General features: G+C 38.4%; 1 protein-coding gene across 1 annotated transcript in view; it reads right to left on the bottom strand.

The window, feature by feature from the left end:
- Nucleotides 1–24,902, bottom strand: part of HERC2 (HECT and RLD domain containing E3 ubiquitin protein ligase 2) — a 242,709-nt gene that overhangs the window by 50,087 nt on the left and 167,720 nt on the right. The window contains 7 exon segments of the mRNA XM_038532568.1: nucleotides 2,055–2,208; nucleotides 5,581–5,772; nucleotides 14,230–14,370; nucleotides 14,941–15,130; nucleotides 16,415–16,586; nucleotides 23,408–23,633; nucleotides 24,485–24,629. Of these exon segments, the coding sequence (XP_038388496.1) occupies nucleotides 2,055–2,208; nucleotides 5,581–5,772; nucleotides 14,230–14,370; nucleotides 14,941–15,130; nucleotides 16,415–16,586; nucleotides 23,408–23,633; nucleotides 24,485–24,629 (1,220 nt within the window).

Below are 24,902 nucleotides of genomic sequence, written 5' to 3'. Positions count from 1 at the left end.
ATACACAGAAAAAAACCTAAAACTACATTTTAAAGGAACACATCCCTTATCTTTGAATATTGCCTACAGTAACTAACATGAAAACATATTCTAGTAAAATTACTGAAAGAAAGTACAGCATATACAGGGAGGAAATAGATTATTACCATCACACTATCAGAAGGGAGGAATATGTGATCCAAAGACTTACTACCAAGAAAAGCTAACTTTCAAGTTTGGGCACAAACTGTCATGGACAAATGATCCCAGGGCTCCTATCCTCTGAACCCTGCTGAATAACTGACTAGAAAGTGAGCTTCAGTCAATCCTAATGAAATAAGAGAGAAAGGGCTAGAAGAAGCATTAAACAGAGTAAAACTAAGACTAAATGAAGATTCAACATAAGGATTGTATATAATAGCTATTATGCTTTGGTAAACATAAGTATAATCATGTTAATAAAGTTGGAAGGAAGAAGTCAGCATAGGCCAAAAAAATTTTCAAACTATTTTCAGGAACTCTATTCATGTTTATACAAGAATTGAATCCTGAGTCCGTTGTTTTGAGATAAAGTAAATGAATAACTATTAGTCATTCTAATTCTGTTATCCCCTAAAGAGGATTTTCAGTATAGAAGAAAACAGATGTAACAGCAGAGGTTAAAGTAGAAATCTTGCAGTTCTGATTGAACTAATATATCAGTATAGACTCAAAAGAAAAAAGCCAGTCAGTGGACTGCCCAACCATTCATCATATCTCTGTCACTGAAAAGATCTAGGAACAGAATAGAATAACAGCCCAGTAATCTGAAATGCCATAACCACTAAAAGTCACCAAAGGAAGATTCCAGGTGGAGGGCAGGAACTATATGACAAGCCTAAAGCATCATGTCACATCATACTGCACAGAGGTTACCAATGGACCACCAAAGTCATTTCCAGAGACAAACTGAAGAGGTTCCTGATGTCTAGAGATGAGATCATTTGAGTTTCAGTAGGATCATAATCACAATTATCAAAGCCCATCATTCACAATGAGTTTAAAATCCATGAGTTCACAATGATATAAAAGGAAAAAACTAACTGGTCACCTTCATGATGATGATAGGGATGATAGGGAAACAATTCATCCTCTTAAAAATAAAAATAGGAGGAAAAAAAACTTAAGCTTTTAATCCCTTCTTGCTTATGCAAATAGCACCGCTGGGTAACCAACTAAAGCATCTGGGAGTACCTGGTGCCTCTATATAAAGTATTATAAAGTATGTAAGTAAGAAAGAAATGAAGCCATTAGAAGAGCAGTGTTTTCAACCCCAGTGGAGTAATGGCCTCAGGCTCCAAGCATCAGCATCAGTAGCTGCTAACATCACATATGGAAAGACAAGAGGCACCAGGTACTTCTAGATGCTAGGTCATAATCACCAATGGTCTTGCCAATGGGACTGAACTACCTGGAATTCTGAATCAGGGCAAATTTGCAGAAAGACGAGGCTGAAGAACAGGCTGAAGTACAGCAAGAGTATGCAAATCCAGGTTGCAGGGAAGCCCAAAATGTCAAAGGCCCAGGTTCCTCAACAGATTGATTATTGAGAAAAAGGGAAAAAAAAAAAAAATAAAGGAAGAAACTAAGGTTACCATAAGAAACTTAAAAAAAAAAAAAAAGAAATTATTGATTAAAAAGGGATTTAAGAAGTGGAAGCACACTTGGGTAATATAAACTGTCCAGGAATACAAGTCAGTCTTATCTCCAAATCAGGACAGCAATCAGTTTAGTTTAGTGGAGACCACAAGAAGGGCTTCTAGAAACTGCACAGGACTTCTTCTAGACCTGAGTTTTGGTGACTAAAGTATCCACCTAATAATTGTTAACCTAAACTTTCACTTTGCAGGGTTTTCTATATTCATGTTTTTTATTTGGAGGGAAAAAAAGTGTTTTTTAGAAAAGTTGGGGAAATAATTCTAAATCAATTCCGTAGCTTCTTTTCAATAAAATGGTGATGGTTACTTCCACTGATGTAATTACAGAAATGAAGCCATTCTAAAGGCAAAGATTCCCCCAATGCCAGCACTGAATACCTGGTATCTTCACTGTGCCACTGGAAGAAGTGTCGTCCGTGTAGGGATGGCTACTCTCTACCACCACAGGCTGAGAGGACAAGCGGCCACTCTGTGAGTCTGTGGCTACGTCCTCCAGTTCAGTAACACAAAGCTCCAGCAACATATCTGCCACCTGGTGAAGGAAGCAGGGACACATATCAAGTCAGGATACTACTCCTGCTCACCCTGCTCCAGATCTTTCCACAGGCACAGGGTGGCAAAGTGGAGGAGTTGGGAATTTGTGAAATCTAGTTTAAATCAGGGCTTGGTTCCCTTGCCTATAAACATCAAAATAGGACACAGCTCATAGAGGTGCCTAAATATGTAAGTACATAGGTGGGCGGTGCCTGACATATACAAGGCACTCAACACGTGCCAACTGATGAAACTGTGTGATAACAGTTTCCTTCTACACAAAGACAAGATTACTTCCAAGAAAAGAAAAATCTTCCTCAGGAACAAAATATCAAGGACCAGAAAGGTGATAAAATGACCAAGATCCAAGAAGACATCTGGGGAACAATAGGAATAGAGAAGAATGATCAAGCCATCCAGGACAAACAGCAGCAGAATATCTGGAACGAGGAGCTATAAATACAAACATAAACAGGGATTTCTCTTGATTCAGGACATTAAAGGTCAACCCCCATACCATATTCCTTCAACAATCCATGATGTCTTTATTTCATTTAAAAATTTTAGTGATTCATATACAAGTGGTCAAAACTGGTGATTATAAACTCCTTGATTTCTATTTTTAAATTAAGAATAGGTTAATATAGCAATAACAACATATAAATTTTCTAAATTCAGAAAAAGAACTATTCTGTCTTCCATACTTTTCAGGAATTATTTTTTTCTCTATTTCTCTTCATATGTAGATAACAGATTAGCTTATTAAACAGTTTTTTATTAATGACAAACTAGTATCACTGCCATCCAGGTATTAGGACTATAAATTCATACATCTCTCTTTTAAGAATTCCAAATATTAGGCCAGGATAGGACATAGGATTAGCATCTTGCCAATAGTCAGGACAGTTTGAAGACAATCCTATTTTTGCCTCTGTCTCCCCTTGAACCTGGTGTGGGTGTGTGTCACTGAGACAGAGATGTTAGTATTACCGAACACCTACTGAATAGCCCATCAGGGGTCTTTTGGGCTGCACAATCTTCCCCTGCAAAACCCATCAGAGAGACCAACAAGCTTCTCAGGAGAGGATGACACAGGGGTTATAGATGTGGATCTGCCCTCAGAGCACTCAGCATCCAATACCATTTCTCCTACCCATCAGCAACCTAGGTGCTTATGAGCCAGAAACAGCCTCTCAAGAGTCTCAGTTTCCTTATCTGTAAACAGAGAACATCAACATCTACCCTCTGTACTAAGAACATACCAGAAATGGACCTGGCAGATATGTGTGCAACAAATGCTGGGCACTGTTACTTTAAATACATGTACTCGTTCATATCCTTTCCTCTCACAAATGCAATAAACTTGTAAAGAAAAAAAAATTAGGGATCCCTGGGTGGCGCAGTGGTTTGGCGCCTGCCTTTGGCCCAGGGCGCGATCCTGGAGACCCGGGATCGAATCCCACATCGGGCTCCCGGTGCATGGAGCCTGCTTCTCCCTCTGCCTGTGTCTCTGCCTCTCTCTCTCTCTCTCTCTGTGTGGCTATCATAAATAAATAAAAATTAAAAAAAAAACAAAAAAAAACAAAAAAGAAAAAAAAATTAAACTTTTGCTTGTGGCAACAAGCCCCAAATGATTTACTAACTACCAAACCATTTACTGTTTTCAAGACCACTCAACCATACTTAAGTACCCTCTCATTTGGGTGGTAGTGATATGGGACCCAGAGAAACACAGATTACACATCTGTACAGAGCACATGACATCAGACTCCCTGATGTGGCCAGGTCTAAAAAGGCAGAGCAAGGCTACTGACACAGAAGTCCTTAATTTAGGACTGATCAATGCAATTTCTAAGATATACTGATACAATATTGACTTTATATCCCAAACCAGCCACATGTGGCTATACAAATTTAAATTAATTAAAGTTAAATAAAATGAAAACTTCAGTTCCTCAGGTACATTTTAAGTGGCCAACAGCTACACATGACTGGAAGCTATCACAATGAATGGCTCAGCTATAGAACATTGCCATCACAGCAGAAAATCCTATTAGATCTAGTGTTACCAAATATAAAAACCTACTTAAAGCTATCATAGTTAAACCACTGTAGTATTAGCCCATAAAGAGTTAGGTTAATAGAAAAGAGTCCATAAATGGACCCAAATATATACAGGAATTTAAAATGATTAAAAGTTTCAAATTATTGAGAAAAGGATAGATTATCCCATAATCTGGTGTCAGACAACATGCTTTCCATCTAGGAAAAAAATAAGTTGGATCCTTACCTTAGGGATCCCTTATATCAGGATAAATCCCAGATGGGGCACTTGGATGGCTCAGTCATTTAAGCTTCTGACTCTTGGTTTCAGCTCAGGTCATGATCTCAGGATCATGAGGTGGAGCCCTATCTTAGGCTCTATGCTCAGAGGGGAGTCTGCTTGAGATTCTCTCCCTCTGACTCTCCCCGACTCGTTCACACTCTCTACCCCCAAAATAAATAAATCTTTTTTAATATTAAAAAAGATAGGGCAGCCTCGGTGGCGCAGCGGTTTAGCGCCGCCTGCAGCCCGGGGTGTGATCCTGGAGACCCGGGATCGAGTCCCACATCGGGCTCCCTGTGGGGAGCCTGCTTCTCCCTCTGCCTGTGTCTCTGCCTCTCTCTTCGCTCTCTCTGAATGAATAAATAAATAAATCTTTAAAAAAATAAAAAAATAAAAAAAATAAAAAAATAAAAAAATAAAAAAGATAAATCCCAGATGGCTGAAAAATATAAATATAATAAATGAAATCAGAAGAACAACTAGAAGAAACTTGGGAAAATTTCCTTACATAATGTCATGTAGGTAAGCATTTTTTTCAGCATAATACAAAATCCAGAAGCCATCAATTAAAAAAATAAAAATTAGGGATCCCTGGGTAGCACAGCAGTTTGGCGCCTGCCTTTGGCCCAGGGCGCGATCCTGGAGACCCGGGATCGAATCCCACGTCGGGCTCCCGGTGCATGGAGCCTGCTTCTCCCTCTGCCTATGTCTCTGCCTCTCTCTCTCTATCTGTGACTATCATAAATAAATTTAAAAAATAAAAATAAAAATAAAAAAATAAAAAAATAAAAAATAAATTAAAAAAAAAACCTGGTAGATCTGACTTCATAAAAATTAGAAATTTCTAAATGGCAAAAAGTACCAAAATGATACCCACAGGCACACTGGGAGGACAAGCGCAGCATATTGACAGAAAGGACTTGCTTACAAGGAGTCCTTCCAAATTGCTATCTTCAGAATAAAATCAAGTACAAGATAAGGTGTGATGTCAACAGTAGCACATTCCTTGGAGAGGAGGCCCACAGCATGCATTGTGTGGCTTACCTGTGGGTAGGCGGTACCCATGCCAGACAGCACAGCTGAAAGCACTTCCCTGCCTCTGTCACCTGCCCGGCTGCACACAGATAGCTTGAGCAAGTCCACCATGACTCGGGTGTCATCTGCAACCAACAGACTGGTGAACTCATCCAGCGACTGAGGTTCTGGGCCTGACGCTTTATTTTGGCTTTCAACATCCTAAAAAGTCCAACAATTAAAATGAGGAATGATACATTAAGAAACAGTAACCAGTTTAACCATAAACTCAAAGAATACGTAAATACAAGCAAGAGGAAGCACAAGCCCCACTTAGGAAACTCAAGGGGAATGGGACATATCTAAAGTATAAGTTTCATTGACTTAGGCAGCCCCAGAAACCACACCTCTCCAGGCTAGGAACAGATTCTCCCTTTATTATTTTTTTAATATTTTATTTATTTATGTGTGTGTGTGTGAGAGAGAGAGAGAGAGAGAGAGAGGCAGAGACACACACACACACAGAGAGAGAGAGATAGAGAGAGAGAGAGAGAGAGAGAGAGAGAGAGAGGCAGAGACACAGGCAGAGGGAGAAGCAGGCTCCATGCAGGGAGCCCGACGTGGGACTCGATCCTGAGTCTCCAGGATCATGCCCTGGGCTGAAGGCAGCGCTAAACCGCTGAGCCACCAGGGCTGCCCTAATTTCTCCCTTTAAAGAAACAGACCCTGCTCCTACCTCTGCATGGAGACCCAGGGAATTGTTAAATCAAGTTGGTCAGAAACGATAACATTACAGAATCTCACTCACTGAAAAGCAGCAAAAGCATTCAATGGAATATATTAACCACATACAATATATGTGATTAATACTAACTTAATACTAATATGAAAATTACTTTGCCATAATTCATGAATCAAATAAAAACTGAAATGACAGGAATATAGGGGTATAATAATCTGGATGATGCCTATAAGGAACCAGGGCTATTTGGAGAAATGGATGCTTCCAGAGCAGGGGCAGGGTAAGGAAAAGTAAGTCTGGAACACGCTGTTGTGCCAAAAAGGGCTTGCAATGATGCCATGTCTGAGACAATTTGGGTGTCAAATGATAATAGAAATGGATGTCATTTTTTGAGTGAAATGGTATCCCAAGAATCTATACCTACATAGATAGACAAAAAAGAGAAGGGAAGTTCTCACAAAAGAACAGAGAAAATTACATTAAAAAAGGAATGATGAAATCTGAGAAATCACCATGTGACAACTACCACAGTAATAATGGATTCAGATAAAATCATCAATAGATACTAAAAACTGGTAAGTAAAATATGATAAGGAACAAGGCACTAATGCCTATTTACAGTCTCAAATATCTCCCCTTGAATACTTACTTACACACTCTATTAAGTTCCAGTGTAGAAACCTGGCAGACACTCTTAACCAAACAATAAGAATTACTATCACCAGTAATGCCGCAAATCAACAATGCACACACCCGATGGGATACACGGAAAAGAACTCTACAACCTTCCTGTGATATCCATCAAAAGGAAGAATTAAAGAATGTTCCATACTGAACACTAAAGAGACAACACATGAACGATCCTGAGACGGGTTCTAGACCTATAAAGGATACTATTGGACAATGAGCAAAATCTGATTAGATCTGTGGATTAGAAAGTAATACTGGATCAATGTTAATACCTTGACACTAAGGAAATACACACTGAAGCCTTGAGAATAAGTGGGGATTGTTGTAGCTCCCCACCAATGGTTCAGAAATGCTAACAACTGGAGAACCCAGGGGAATGGGATATGGAAACACAATGTGTTGTATTTCTATGTACTACTTCTCCAACTTTGGTGTGCATTTAAGATTATTTCAGAGGGAGGGGGCAAGATGGCAGAAGAGGAGGGTCCCCAAGTCACCTGTCCCCACCAACTTACCTAGATGACTTTCAAATCATCCTGAAAACCTACGAATTCGGCCTGAGATTTAAAGAGAGACTAGCTGGAATGCTACAATGAGAAGAGTCCGTGCTTCTATCAAGGTAGGAAGATGGAAAAAAAAAAATAAAGACATAAAAAGCATCCAAGGGGGAGGGGACCCACGAGTAGCCGGGGTGAGGCAAATGCCCCCAGGAGAGGAAAGCCCCGTCCTGGAGAAGCAGGAGCTTCACCAATCTTCCCGGAGGAAAGACGCTCCCAGGGAGTTGGAGCAGGATCCCAGGAGGGCAGGGATGCAGTCAGGCTCTGAGGGGCACTAAGAGAGGACCTGCGCCCTGGGGGAGAGCCCGCCATACACCGTAGCCCAGCTCCCTAAAGGGCTGCAGCGTGCGCCGGCTAGGCCCAGGAGCGCGATTCCAGCAGCACAGGCCCCAGAACCCAGGGTGCCAGGAGACACAGCCCAGGACTCGGCGCTACCCCCGGGACAGGCAGAAGCCGGAGGGCACAGGACAGCAAGGACGCTCATGCTATTGGGCAGCCCTGAACTGTGCAGATCAGCTGCCCCCGCCTCCAGAGCATCCAGGCCCCTGCGGACTGGGAGCTGTGGTAGTTCCTGCAGGAGCTGACTCCTAAGCTGGAGAAGCTGGCCACCACTACTGTTGCTGTTCTTCTTGGGGCCTCACAGGATAAACAACCCCCACTGAGCCTCATAGTGGCCTCACAGGATAAACAACTCCCACTAAGCCATGCACCAGACAGGGAGCTGAGCAGCTCCCCCAGGTGCTCACACCTGAGAATCAGCACTGCAGCCTATCCCCACCCCCCAGAAGACCAGCTAGAAGGACAGGGGAAAAGCAAGTTCTGGACTAAGCAGCACTGGAAAGTTCCAGGGGAAGACAAGGGATTTACAGTATATAGAATCAGACGATACTCACCCTTGTTTTTTGTTTTCTGTTTGCTTCCCACCCCCCCCTTTTTTATCATTTCTTTTTTTTTTTTTTATCTCTTTTCTCTTTTTCTCCTTTTTCCAGTACAACTTGTATTTCGCCACTCTGCACTGAGCAAAATGACTAGTAGGAAAAACTCACCACAAAAGAAAGAATCAGAACAGCCCTCTCTCCCACAGAGTTACAAAATTTGGATTAAAATTCAAAGTCAGAAAGCCAATTCAGAAGCACTATTATAAAGCTACTGGTGGCTCTAGAAAAAAGCATACAGGATTCAAGAGACTTCATGACTGCAGAATTTAGATCTAATCAGGCAGAAATTAAAAATCAATTAAATGAGATGCAATCCAAACTAGAGGTCCTAACGAAGAGGTTTAATGAGGGTGAAGAACGAGTGAGTGACATAGAAGACAAGCTGATGGCAAGGAGGGAAACTAAGGAAAAAAGACAAAAACAATTAAAAGATCATGAGGATAGGTTAAGGGAAATAAATGACAGCCTCAGAAGGAAAAATCTACATTTAACTGGGGTTCCCGAGGGTGAAGAAAGGGACAGAGGCCCAAAATATGTATTTGAACAAATCATAGCTGAGAACTTCACTAATTTGGGGAGGGAAAGAGGCATTCAGATCCAGGAAATAGAGCGATCCCACCCCTAAAATCAATAAAAACTGCTCAACACCTCGACATTTAATAGTAAAACTTGCAAATTTCAAAGATAAAGAGAAGATTCTTAAAACAGCAACAGACAAGAAATCTCTAACTTCTATGAGGAGAAATATTAGATTAACAGCAGACTTCTCCACAGAGACGTAGCAGGCCAGAAAGGGCTGGCAGGATATATTCAGGTCCTGAATGAGAAGAACCTGCAGCCAAGAATACTTTATCCAGCAAGGCTCTCATTCAGAATAGAAGGAGAGATAAAGAGCTTCCAAGATAGGCAGAAACCGAAAGAATATGTGACCACGAAGCCAATTCTGCAAGAAATACTAAGAGGGATTCTGTAATAGAGGAAGTCCAAGGGAACAATACACAAAAACAGGGACTGAATAGGTATCATGAGGACACTAAATTCATATCGCTCAATAGTAACTCTGAACGTGAATGGGCTTAATGACCCCATCAAAAGGCATAGGGCTTCAGACTGGATAAAAAAGCAAGACCCATCTATTTGCTGTCTACAAGAGACTCATTATAGACATAAGGATACCTACAGCCTGAAAATAAAATGTTGGAGAACCATGTACTATTCCAATGGTCCTCAAAAGAAAGCAGGGGTAGCCATTCTTATATCAGATAAACTAAAGTTTATCCCGAAGACTGTAGTAAGAGATGAAGGGGGACACTATATCATATTTAAAGGATCTATCCAACAAGAGGACCTAACAATCATCAATATGTATGCCCCGAATGTGGCAGCTGCCAAGTATATCAATCAATTAATAGCCAAGTTAAGACATACGTAGATAATAATACACTTATACTTGGTGACTAGAATGTAGCGCTTCCACAATCGACAGGTTTTCTAAGGACAAAAAGAAACAAGACCTTTAAATGATACACTGGACCAGATGGATTTCACAGATATTTACAGAACTTTACATCCAAATGCAAGTGAATACACATTCTTCTCAAGTGCACATGGAGCTTTCTCCAGAATACACCACATGCTGGGTCACAAATCAGGTCTTTTTTTTTTTTTTTAAGATTTATTTATTTATCTATTTTTATTTATTTATCTATCTATCTATCTATCTATTTATTTATTTATTTATTTTTGATAGACATAGAGAGAGAGAGAGAGAGGCAGAGACACAGGAGGAGGGAGAGCAGCCTCAATGCCGGGAGCCCGACGCGGGACTCAATCCCGGGACTCCAGGATCATGCCCTGGGTCAAAGGCAGGCGCTAAACCACTGAGCCACCCACGGATCCCCCACAAATCAGGTCTTAACAGATACCGAAAGATTGGGATCGTCACCTGCATATTTTCAGACCATATTGCTTTGAAATTAGAACTAAATCACAAGAAGTTGTTTGGAAGGATTTCAAACAAGTGGAGGTTAAGGACCATCCTGCTGAAAGATGAAAGGGTCAACCAGGAAATTAGGGAAGAATTAAAAAGATTCATGGAAACTACTGAGAATGAAGATACAACCGTTCAAAATCTTTGGGATACAGCAAAAGCAGTCCTGAGGGGGGAATAGATTGCAATACAAGCATCCATCCAAAAACTGGAAAGAACTCAAATACAAAAGCTAACCTTGCACCTAAAGGAGCTGGAGAAAAAACAGCAAATGGATCCGACACCCAGCAGAAAAGAGAATTAATAAAGATTCGAGCAGAACTCAATGAAATAAGAGTTCAGAAGAACTGTGGAACAGATTAACAAAACCAGGAGCTGATTCTTTGAAAGAATTAATAAGATAGATAAACCATTAGCCAGCCTTATTAAAAAGAAGAGAGAGAAGACTCAAATTAATAAAATCATGAATGAAAAGGAGAGATCACCACCAACACCAAGGAAATACAAACGATTTTAAAAACATATTATGAGCAGCTATACGCCAATAAATTAGGCAATCTAGAAGAAATGGATGCATTTCTGGAAAATCACAAACTACCAAAACCGGAACAGGAAGAAATAGAAAATCTGAACAGCCCAATAACCAGGGAGGAAATTGAAGCAGTCATCGAAACCTCCCAAGACACAAAAGTCCAGGGCCAGATGGCTTCCCAGGGGAATTCTAGCAAACGTTTAATGAAGAAAACATACCTATTCTACTAAAGCCGTTTAGAAAGATAGAAAGAGACGGAATACCTCCAAACTCATTCTATGAGGCCGGCATCAACTTAATTCCAAAACCAGACAAAGAACCCACCAAAAAGGAGAATTACAGACCAATATCCCTGATAAACATGGATGCAAAAATTCTCAACAAGATACTAGCCAATAGGATCCAAGAGTACATTAAGAAGATTATTCACCGTGACCAAGTAGGATTTATCCCCGGGATGCACGGCTGATTCAACACTGGTAAAGCAATCAATGTGATTCATCCTATCAGCAAGAGAAAAAACAAGAACCATATGATCCTCTCCATAGATACAGAGAAAGCATTTGACAAAATACAGCATCCATTCCTGATCAAAACTCTTCAGAGTGTAGGGATAGAGGGAACTTTCCTTGACATCTTAAAAGCCATCTACGAAACGCCCACAGCAAATATCATTCTCAATGGGGAAGCACTGGGAGCCTTTCTCCTAAGATCAGGAACAAGACAGGGATGTCCACTCTCACCACTGCTATTCAACATAGTACTAGAAGTCCTAGCCTCAGCAATCAGGCAACAAAAAGAAATAAAAGGCATTCAAAATGGCAAAGAAGAAGTCAAATTCTCCCTCTTCACAGATGACATGATACTGTACATAGAAAACCCAAAAGACTCCACCCCAAGATTGCTAGAACTCATACAGCAATTCAGCAGTGTGGCAGGATACAAAATCAATGCCCAGAAATCCATGGCATTTCTATCCACTAACAATGAGACTGAAGAAAGAGAAATTAAAGAGTTAATCCCATTTACAATTGCACCCGAAATCATAAGATACTTAGGAATAAACGTAATCAAAGAGGTAAAGGATCTATACCCTAATAACTACAGAACACTTCTGAAAGAAATTGAGGAAGACACAAAGACATGGAAAAATATTCCATGCTCATGGATTGGAAAAATTAATACTGTGAAAATGTCAATGTTACCCAGGGCAATTTACACATTTAATGCAACCCCTGTCAAAATACCATGGACTTTCTTCAGAGAGTTGGAACAAATCTTAAGAAATGTGTGGAATCAGAAAAGAGTCCGAATAGCCAGGGGAATATTAAAAATGAAAACCATAGCTGGGGGCATCACAATGTCAGATTTCAGGTTGCACTACAAAGCTGTGGTCAGCAAGACAGTGTGGTACTGGCACAAAAACAGACACATAGATCAATGGAGAATCCAGAAGTAGACCCTCAATTTTATGGTCAACTAATATTAGACAAAGCAGGAAAGACTATCCCCCGGAAAAAAGATCGTCTCTTCCATAAATGGTGCTGGGAAAATTGAACATCCACATGCAGAAGAATGAAACTGGACCGTTCTCTTATACCAGACAAAAAGAGAGACTCAAAATGGATGAAAGATCTAAATGTGAGACAAAATTCCATCAAAATCCTAGAGGAGAACACAGGCAACACCCTTTTTGAACCTGGCCACAGTAACTTCTTGTAAGATACATCCATGAAGGCAAGAGAAAGAAAAGCAAAAATGAACTATTGGGACTCTATCAAGATAAGAAGCTTTTGCACAGCAAAGGATACAGTCAACAAAACTAAAAGACAACCTACAGAATGGGAGAAGATATTTGCAAACGACACATCAGATAAAGGGCTAGTATCCAAGATCTATAAACAACTTATTAAACTCAACAGCAAAGAAACAAACAATCCAATCATGAAATGGGCAAAAGACATGAACAGAAATCTCACAGAGGAAGACTTACACATGGCCAACAAGCACATGAGAAAATGCTCCGCATCCCTTGCCATCAGGGAAATACAAATCAAAACCACCATGAGATACCACCTCACACCAGTGAGAATGGGGAAAATTAACAAGGCAGGAAACAAACAAATGTTGGAGAGGATGTGGAGAAACGGGAACCCTCTTGCACTGTTGGTGGGAATGTGAACTGGTGCAGCCACTCTGAAAAGCTGTGTGGAAGTTCCTCAAAGAGTTAAAAATAGATCTGCCCTACGACCCAGCAATTGCACTGCTGGGGATTTACCCCAAACATACAGATGCAGTGAAATGCCGGGACACCTGCACCCGATGTTTCTAGCAGCAATGTCCACAATAGCCAAACTGTGGAAGGAGCCTCGGTGTCCCTCGAAAGATGAATGGATAAGGAAGATATGGTCTACGTATACAATGGAATATTACTCAGCCATTAGAAACAACAAATATTAAAAAAAAAAAAGAAAGAAAGAAAAGAAAAGAAAGAAAGAAACAATAAACCCACCATTTGCTTCGATGTGGATGGAACTGAAGGGTATTATGCTGAGGGAAATAAGTCAATTGGAGAAGGACAAATATTATATGGTCTCATTCATTTGGGGAATATAAAAAATAGTAAAAGGAAATAAAGGGGAAAGGAGAAAAAAGTGAGTGGGAAATATCAGAAAGGGAGACAACATGAGCGTCTCCTAACTCTGGGAAACAAACAAGGGATGGTAGGAAGGGAGGTGGGCGGGGGGGTGGGGGTGACTGGGTTTTGGGCACTCAGGGAGCACTTGATGGGATGAGCACTGGGTGTTATGATATATGTTGGCAAATTGAACTCCAATAAAAGAAAAACAAATCAAATCAAATCAAATCAAATCAAATCAAATAATAAGTCAATCGGAGAAGGACAAACATTATATGGTCTCATTCATTTGGGGAATATAAAAAACAGTGAAAGGGAATAAAGGGGAAAGGAGAGAAAATGAGTGGGAAATATCAGAGAGGTGACAGAACATGAGAGACTCCTAACTCTGGGAAATGAACGAGGGGTGGTGGAAAGGGAGGTGGGCGGTGGGTGGGGGTGACTGGGTGACGGGCACTGAGGGAGGCACTTGATGGGATGAGCACCGGGTGTTATGGTATATGTTGGCAAATTGAACTCCAATAAAAATAAATAAGTAAGTAAATAAATAAATAATTTCAGAATAAAACGCTAAAGAAGAAATCTGCTTGACCTCTTTGGTTTTTGTCATAGTTTCTGCAATGATGCTGGCAGCTCCCGGGTCATCCGTCACTGGGATAAATGGTCGAGAAGAAGTTGAGGAAGCAGATGGGGTCACTGCAGAGGGCGTCACAGCATCCTCAGAAGAGATCATCTAGTTTAAAAGTATACAGGAAGAGTAAAAAGTCAGCAGTGTGGCACACTTCCACACAACTTTAAAAAGCCTTATCTGAAACCCCTTAGGCCAACTGGAATGTCCCATATTTTATAAAGGTTAACAAGATGCTTGTATCACCAGCTCCAGTGGGGTACAGGGTAGCCCTGAAAAGTCAAACACATTCATATTCACATGAAAATGTATTAATATTCACAAAAGATCACATGGAGGAGATTAAAATGAGTTCACATCTCTTCAAATTGAGTTTTTCCCCAAAATAAGTTACAAAAACTCTTGGCTTTCAGAGCTTAAGGTTTCAGAACTGCAGATAAAGGACTGTGGACTTGCATTTACCAACTTCTTAAAAGAATAAATCTATTTCTATTTAAGTACTAAAAAGATCCTTTAGAAACTAAATATTTTCTAACTCAAGCCAAAAATCAGAGCAGTAGGAACAAAAGCACTCTGAATTAAGTGAAAGAATACCCTATACTTCCCTAAACACAAAGTAGCTACCTTTTCCTTTTAGATCTAATGTCACTTTATTGCTTTATTATTTATTTTTACCTCTCCTCTCTTTTCTTGCCATGGATTTGGACTTAGTCTGTCTTCAATATCAACAGGCAGCACAAATTCCTCTCCATTGACAGGACTGGCCATAGCAGACACATCAGAAGGAGGTGCCGAGGAGGAGAATGAAGGACACTCCACTGGGGCCATCATGCCAGCTGGCATGAGGGCCCCAACCACTGCATCTCTGTCAGGAGAGAAAGCCAGGCCTGTGGTGAACCACCCTTCACTACTGCAGGATAGAAAAGTCAGGAAGATGGACACACACTTACTGAATGACTCCCTCATTTTTATACGATATATATAAAGCAGTTCTGGGAAAATCCTGAAACTAATATTCGTCAGCTAAAGCTATATGTTTACTTACGATTTTATTTATTTGAATAACCATAGTGATGACAGGTAAAAGAAAAAATAAAAATCAGACCAGAATAAACCCCCCAGATTCCCTGAGAAATTTTCTAGGATTGTTGTTAGAGCCTAAGGATAATTTTTTGTTTACTAATGTTTACTGAAACCTGTGTACCAAGGGTGCCTCACACAAGACAGCAAAGACTAAATGTCCTCTCAATGACAGAATTGGCCTTTGGTCTCGAACTAATTTTCCTGTGTCATTTATTTCTACTTATTAGGTCCATAACATGATAGATGGGCAACTAACTCAGACTGAGAAAACAGCAGCAAAATATTGAAAAAGCACTATCAAAACTCTGCTTTATCAAGGGTGTGAGTGAAGAGGATGACAAATGGTCTTAAACATCACTATATATTGTATCAGTTAATTCTTCCTCTCACCCCTCAAATAGTAATGCTTAGAGCCATAAAGAAAAATGTTTTTAAATTTGGATTTCCTTTTGAAAAGAGAAAGAGAGAGAGCAGGGGTAGAAGAGGAGCAGTGGAAGAGGGAGACAGAGAATCTCAAGCAGGCTCCACACTCAGCACAGAGCCTCACTTGGGGCTCAATCTTATGGTCCTGAGATCATGACCTTAGCCAAAATCAAGAGTTGGACACTTAACCAACTGAGCCACAAGGCACTCCCAATTTGGATTTCTGATTCATATTTCAACCCTCATTTTAAAAAGCACAGGGGCACCTGGGTGGCTCGTTCAGTTAAGTATGTAACTCTTGATTTTGGCTTAGGCTGTAATCTCAGGGTCATGAAATCAAGCCCCATGTTCTTGGGAGGGGGGGGTGTTCATGCTCAGCAGGGAGTCTGTTGGGAGATCTCCTCTTCCTCTCCCTTTGCCTTCTCACCTGCTCTTGTGCATAAGCTGCACGCTCTCTCTCTCTAAAATAAATAAATCTGTTTAAAAAAATCCTCATTCACTATCTAAGGGTATATGATCTAAAACTCACAGTATTTAAAGACAATAATAACACAACATTTTCTGAGACATTTGATCAACCAAAAATAGAAAACTCAAAGTTTAAATAACTGTTAGGATTTCAAAAGTTAGCCAACAAACCTACCTGGCATACATGATTTGCAATGCTGTAAGTATATGAGATAAGGCCTGCTGTTTGGCTAGATTTCCATCTAGTGACAGGAGAATCTTGGCAAGAGAAGGGCGATTTGGCTTAGAATTATTTGCACCATTGATTTTATTGCTGGCAGCAGAAGAATCAGCATCTGAAGGCACACCTGGAAAAGGAAAATAGTATTTGCGATCAATTTTAAAGATCAGAGTTTATTCTATTCCTATTTGACTTTTTCAGTTTTGTTCTATAACACACTGCAATCTGCATTTTGCTATTTCACAGATTAAAAGTATTAGTTTAATAGTCTTTCAACAAAAACAAAAACAACAACAACCTATTTATACTTATATAAAGAAGTTACTTTCATCAAAGCTTTGCTGTTTAATTGAAAACAAAGGCTATGAAAATACAGCAACTGCCTATAGTTACTTACCACTGAAATGCAAGATAAAAAACAAAACAAAACAAAACAGAACAGAACAATGGAGTGAAAACAAGATGTTCATCAATAAACAGTCTTACTGGACACATAATCCAGTTCATCACTGCCCTAAGAGTTCACAAGCCTCAGCCAAGGAAAGGAAATCAGGTAGAGCCGAGTGGTCTATTTGAGTAAAGGAGGCACAGCTCAGAGGCAGGAAGGCCAATGTGGGCAGAGTTCACAGAACAGAAGCAGAGAAGAGAGAGTTGCCCAGATAAGTGCCTGGGAGTTATACAGGTACCCTCACTCACCCCAGCTGAAGATGTAGCAAAAGGTGATGGGTAACCTACAAGAGAGGGAACATCCCAAAGCCAAAGAAAAAACTACATGAAAAGACCGGAGGCCCAGAACATAGGCTGGAAGAATGCAGAGGGACCAGCACAACACTTGCTCCCATCAGCCAGACATGAAGACCTCATTATTCATTGGAATTAGCCCCAGATTAATATCAGGTCGGAAGCCACTAAACAAATCCAAAGCCAAAACCCAAAAAGAACAAAATGTTTTAGAGTAACCTAACTGTATCTAAGCTAAAGATTTACAGACATACTAAAATCTCTAGCAACATCCAGAGTAAAATTCACAATGTATGGCATCTAACTAGAAGTTACCAAGTAGGCAGGAAGACAGGAAAATACCACCCAATTCATAAATAAGAAGAAAACTCAGTGGATCTAAACAACCCAGAATTGACACATATGTCAGAATCAGTAAACATGGAAAGTAAAACACTCATTATATCTGTATTACATATGTTCAAAATAAGAACTAGAGATATGGAAGATATAAAAATATTCAAATCAAATTTCTAGAGAGGAAGCTACAAGATCTGGAATTAAAATAGTTTGGTGACATTAACAGCACATTAGAAAATGAAGACCAATGAATTTGAAGACACAGCAATAGAAGCTTTGTAAAATTAAAAAGGATAAAAGAAGTAAAAATAAATAAATAAACAGAGCATAGTTATCTGTGGGACAACTTCAAGAGATCTATTATATAGAATTAGAGTTCGGAAGAGAGAGGAGACCAAAAAGTACAGAAAGAAAATGTTTTTGAAGAAACAGTGGCGGAAAATTTATCAGATTTCATGAAAGTTATAAATCCAAAGATCCAAGAAGCATAAGCACAAGTATACCAAGATATATTGTAATCAAACTGTTCAAAATCAGGGGGATAAAGAGAAAGTCTTAAAACAGAAAAAAAGACACATTTATGTTCAGAAGAACAAAGATAAAACAACAGCAAATTCTCAATGAATTGTTCTCAATGAAAACAATGCAAGTCAGAAGACAGTGGGACTTCTTTAAAGTACTGAAAGAAAAAAACGGTCAACCTATACCCAGCTAAATATATTGCAAAAATGATGCAAAATAATAACTACTTCAGACATAAACACTGAAAGGAAAAATTCCCAGAACATCTGTACTACAAAACATTAAAAAGGTAGTTCTTCAAGTAGAAGGAAAATAATGCACTAGAAATGGTAGGTAACTACATGAGTAAATGTAGAGACATTCTTTTCTTCTCTTATTATTTAAATCATTTGAACAAATAACCTTATGTTTAAAGAAAATTAATTTTAAAATGTTGTCAAGTTTACAACATACACAGAAATATGTGACAACAATTAGCACAGAGGCTATTTTTATATGATTCATATACTATATGTGAAATACTGTAATATCACCGTAATATCACCTAATATTAGACTATAATAAGTTAAAGGTGTGTAACATACACCATCAGGCAATCACTAAGATAACAAAGGAAGTTAGCACTCATGGAAAACAAAGGAGAAAAATATAAAAAATAATTCAAAGGCAGGCAGAAAGAGAACAATGAACAGTGAGGACTGACAGAAAGCAAATAACATGATAATAGATTTAAAAAATATAATAATCATATTAAATTTAAGTAGACTAAACATTTCCAATTAGAAGTTGTCAGAGCAAATTTTAAAAATCAAAATTCAACTTATGGTGCCTACAGGTAAGCTTTTCTTAATACAAAGAAATAATAGATTAAAAATAAAATGATAAAAAAGATTTTTATCATGGTACATGGAATAGCATGGTTTATATACTATATAGCACTGATCAAAAGAAAGCTGGAGTGGCTACATTAATATCAGACAAATTAAATTTTAAAACAAAAAATTTCAGAGCAAGGGGATAAAGAAGATAATTGACATAATGATAGCAAAGTCAATAAATCAAGGAGAGAAAAGTAAATGGCTATCCTAGAAAAATAGGAAGATCCTAAATCAATGACCTAAGCTTCTAATATAAGAAACTAGAACAAATTAAAGCAAAAGAAGAAACAAATTAACAAGGACAGAGCACATATCAGTAAAACAGGAAACAGAAAAACAATAGAGAAAAATCAAGTATAAATTTCTTTGAAAAAATAAAGTTGATAAACCTCTAGACAAACTGGAAAAGATGATACAGTTATCAATATAAGGAATAAGAGAAATTACATCACTACAGATTCCACAAATATTAAAAGGAAAATAAGCTAATTCTGAGATCAACTTTATGCCGATAAATTCAACAACTCAGATGAAAGGGCAACTCCTATCAAAGACATAAATCAGGGAGAAGAAATGGGTAGGAAATATCGGAAAGGGAGACAGAACATAAAGACTCCTAACTTTGGGAAACGAACTGGGGGTGGTGGAAGGGGAGGAGGGCGGGGGGGTGGGGGTGAATGGGTGACGGGCACTGAGGGGGGCACTTGACGGGATGAGCACTGGGTGTTATTCTGTATGTTAGCAAATTGAACACCAATAAAAAATAAATTTATTATTTAAAAAAACCAAAGAAAAAAAAAAAAAATAAATAAAAAAAAAAATAAAAAAATAAAAAAACCAAAGACATAAATCATACTAGAAAAGAAATAGATAAACTTTATCTACTAAAGGAATTAAATCTGTGGTTAAAAGACAGGAAGAAACTCCACAAAGAAAACAGTAGGCCCAGATGGCTTCATTAATGAATTCTACTGAAAGAAGACCAATTATACACAAATTTAAAAGGAAAACGAAAAGAAGGGGTACACTTACTGCCATCATTCTATACAGTCAGCATTACCCTGATACCAAAACCAGGCAGAGCCATTACTAAAGAAGAAAAGACCACTATCCATCATGAACAAAGAGATGTGTTCTTAAAGAATTTTTTAGCAAACTGAATCCCACAAAGTACAAAGAAACTAACCCATAAGTCAAAACCCATAAGTGAGAAAATATAAAATATTATTGAGAAAGGGAATTTTAAGAATACATAAAAATACAAGAAAGAGAATATATAAAAAATTTGTGAGCTATAGCGAAAGCTGTGCTGGGAGGAAAATTTATAGTACTAAAAGTTTATGTTAAGAAAAACAAAAGGCCTCAAATCAATGAGGTGATCAAGAAACTAGACAATAGCAAAATAAACTTAAAGTGAGCATAAAGAGCTAAAAGATGAGGACAGCTAAAAAGCAGATAAACAATTAAAAAAAAAAAAAAGCTGTAAAACCAAAGGGGGTTTATTCCAAATATGCAAGACAGACTCAAAAACCTGTACACTGATATTCATGCAGGTTTCATTCTAATAGCCCCAAACCAGAAATAATCCAAATGTCCTTCAGTGTCTGAATAATTAAAACCATGGAATAGTACACAGTGATAAAAGTAATGAACTACTGAAACACGCAACATGGATGACTCTCCAGAGTATTGTGCTGACAGCAAAAGGGCTGTCTCAAAATGTACAGACATAATGTGAAATGAAAAGAGCTGTAAATTAAGCAGATCAACATGGAACCCCTACTTAACATAAACTGAAAAGAACAAGGCTTCAGTCAAGCCTCAGTTTGTTCCATCTACCTCAGAAAAGGAAACAGCACAGGAACACTCAGGAATTTGCCCCAGTTCGTACAGCTAATAAATGGTAAAGCCAGAGGACCACATTTCAGTTAATTATAAAAGCAGATGGTGCTGGAGACTAAATGTCCCCTCACGAGTAATAGAAGGGAAAAAAATTGTATTTCTATTAGAATAAAGAAAGATGAGGTTCCCTTAAAAAAAAATCTATTGTATTTCTATATACTAGCAAGTAGCAACCTGAATATTTCTAAATAAGCAAGGAACAAAAGTCATTTTTAAATGCCATTTATGACAGTATGAACAATATAAAATACTCAGGAATAATTATGACAAAGATACACAAGGCTTATAAAGTGAAAATATAAAATATTATTGAGAAAAGTTACAGACCTAAACACATGGAAAGAAATGCTACATCCATGGGTTGTAAGATCCAATATTATGAGGCTGTCCCCACTGACCTATAGTCAATGCAATCAAAATCCCAAGCAGGCTATTACATAAAATCGACAAGCTGATTCTCATACTCAAAACGGCATTTAAAAAAAGAACAAAGTTAAAGAATTACCACGGCCTAAATTTAGGTTTTTTGTTATAGTAATCAAAATAATGTTATTGGCATCAAAATACAAAAATAAGTCAACAAAACAGAACTGAACATCTAGACATAGATCTACAACATGCATAGATAACTAATTTTTGACATAGGTGCAAGAGGCAATGAACAGAAAAAGGACAGGGGTTTATTTTTTCAATAAATACAACTGAAACAACTGGATATTCACACACACATCCCCCCAAAAAGAATTTCAATACACATCTCACACAATATATAAAATTTAACTCAAGATCAAACATAGACTAAATAGGGGAACCCTTGGTGGCGCAGCGGTTTAGGGCCTGCCTTTGGCCCAGGGCACGATCCTGGAGACCTGGGATCAAATCCCACGTCAGGCTCCCAGTGCATGGAGCCTGCTTCTCCCTCTGCCTATGTCTCTGCCTCTCTCTCTCTCTCTCTCTCTCTGTGTGACTATCATAAATAAATAAAATTTTTTAAAAAAACATAGACTAAATATCTAAAACTACAGAACTTATGTAAGAAAACACAGGAAATGAATCTTTATGACCTTGAGTACACAAAGGTTTTTAGATATAACCCCCCAAAAGTACAATCTATTAAAAAAAAAAAAAAGGATAAACTGGACTTTACCAAAATTAGACATTTCTGATCTTTAAAATTCACTTGTGAATAGAATGAGAAGACAAGCCACATTGAGAGAAAATATGTACAAGTCACATATCTGACAAAAGACTTGTACCCAGAATATATAGAGAACACTTAAAACTCAATAATAAGAAAACAAGCTAGTTTTGGGGGGGGAGGGGTTAGATTTTTATTTATTTATTCATGAAAGACACAGACAGAGGGGGGCAGAGACATAGGCAGAAGGAGAAACAGGCTCCTCATAGGGAGCCCCAGCGGGACTCAATCCCAGGACCCCAGGATCACAACCTGAGACCAAGGTAGACACTCAACCACTGAGCCACCCAGGCATCCCCCAAGCTAGTTTTAAATATAAGCAAAAGATAGGAATAGACACAACAAATAACACATTTGGATGGTAAATACACATGATGCTCAACATAATTAGTCATCAGGGAAATGCTAAGTAAAACCACAATGAGATACCATTACACATCTACACAAATCTAGGCTAAAATTATAAAGAAACCAAACCAAGTGTAGACAAAAATATGGAGGAGCTTGAGCTTTGGTACAACAACTTTGCAAAAACAGTCTGTAGGATTCTTAAGAAGATAAAAATACAGCTACAGATGAATTCAACCATTTGTCGCCTAGGTATTTACCTTAAAATGCAACTGTAGGTGCATATAAAGATCTGTACATGAATTTTCATAGCAATTGCATTTGTATAGCCAAAACTGGAAATAACCTCAAAGTCCAACCACAGGTAACTAATAACAAATTGCAGTATATCCATAAATGAAATATACTCGACAATAAAAAAGAATGAATTATTGGTACATGCAACATGGATGATCTCAAAATAATTATGCTGAATTTAAAAAGTGAGATTTAAAAAGTACATACTGTATGATTCCATTTATATAAAATTCTCCAAAATGCAAACTGATACAGTGTCAGAAAGCAAGCCAGTGGTTGTGGGAGGAAGGGAAGCTCAGAAGGAGTACAAAGAATATGAATATGTTCACTTATCTTGACTACAGTGATGCTTTCACAGGTGCACCCATGTCAAAGCTCATGGAAACTACAATTTAAATATGCATGGTTTGTTGTATGTCAATTATATCTGAATAGAGCTGTTAAAAATACCAAGTAGCCCAGCACAGTGCTTATATATGTCAAATAGTTATAACACAGCACTGCCAGAGTTGACCTGATCATAATATAAGAATCAGCATCATATTTCATTTTTAAAATTTTTATGCCAGCATGCAAAAACGAAAGATTACTTTGTGGCCTTGGTTCAGAACGCAGTTTAACACAGTGCTACAACCTCTGATCTGGTGGTGTTATTAAATACTCTATCTATGATGTTGCTATACCATACAGAAGGATCTCATACTAAATACAAATCTATGTTACCTAAATAGGAAGCACCTAAAGGGTCTCTTGCAGTCTGAAAGAGGACAGGCTCATGGACAGAGGGTGTTGCTACATCAATGGTAGTCCATGCCACACTGTGTGAAGACCCGCAAGCCACTCGTGTGATCTTCTGGCCTTCTAAGCCTTGCACAAGTGTGGGCTTTCTGTTAACTGTGGTCGTGCCATTGCCTTGTTGCCCATGGTCATTATCCCCCCAAGCATAAACCTGTTACAGGGAACAAAAAGATAATTTTTCAACATTTGAGAACATTTTCTTTCAATTTACTTCAAAATTCTTTCCAATAACTAAAAATAAGTATTTACTTAAAATCAATCCAATGAATTCATCTGTTCTGTTTTGATTTAGGAAGCAGGGAGATTCTCCTCTTCAACTAAGTTCAATACTTATTTTTTCCTTTATTTTGCAAAGAAAAATGATCAAAAACAGTATGCTCACTTTTCATGTAATTCACTTCTTGGCTTTACAGAATTAGAAGGAATAATTCGTTTTTGATTCATTTGATTAAAAAACAGTATGCTCTTTATTGATGATGAGCACTGGGTGTTATATGTAAGTCATGATTCACTATATTCTACTCCTCAAACCAGTATTACACACTATTAACTAACTAGAATTTAAATAAAAAATTGAAAAATAAAGAAAACCACTGTGCTAATTTGTTGTCATAAGTAAATTTTTACAAATATAGCATCCATGGACTCTCAAAGCAGAATAATACTTGTCACAGATGACTTTATTTCTAAAATGACACATTTATCTTTCCATCAACTATCAATTTCTAAAGTAAAAAACACTGCTAATACCTTAGCAGTAGGAGCCCTTTCAATGACAATAATCTTTTCACATTTCCAGGTGGACTTTCAAGCAGGAAAGCCCAGCTCTTTACAACATATGTCAGTCAGCAACCCTTTATCAGGTACCTCTGAGCATGCTGACAACTAAGCAGATACGCAGAAGAACAAAATGAGCATTGCCTACCCTCCTCATTCTGTAAGATTCATTGCATTTCATCATGAATTATACTGTCAAAACAAGGACTTGTGACCTCAGCTTACCTGCCCTGCATCTGTGACCGCCAGACAGTGCAGGGCACCGACAGCCACATGTACAATCTTCTTCCCTCTCAGCCCTTCCACCACCTGTGGCTTCCGCACATGCACATCAGAGCCGTGGCCCAATCTGAAGTAATCCCCCTTCCCCCTGCAAGGAGGTCAACAGTATAAATTTTTAATATATGGTTATCATCTAGTAACGTTCCACAGAAAAACACTAATGGTTTACAGCAATAGAGCCGGCTTATTAACATCACACAGTACCCAGGGGCTCTGAAATTATGTTATAAAATAGTATATCATTAGTTCAAATTCATTTATTAATTCTATAGCAAGATTCTTAATGTGTGCTATAGAACATTTAAGTTACTGATGTAGAATTAGAATTCCTCAAGCTGCCTCTGAGTCATAATAAATAATA

This window comes from Canis lupus, chromosome 3, assembly GCF_011100685.1.
Source record: "Canis lupus familiaris isolate Mischka breed German Shepherd chromosome 3, alternate assembly UU_Cfam_GSD_1.0, whole genome shotgun sequence".
In the NCBI taxonomy this organism is placed as follows: Eukaryota; Metazoa; Chordata; class Mammalia; order Carnivora; family Canidae; genus Canis; species Canis lupus.
This window is presented reverse-complemented; position numbering and strand designations above follow the sequence as displayed.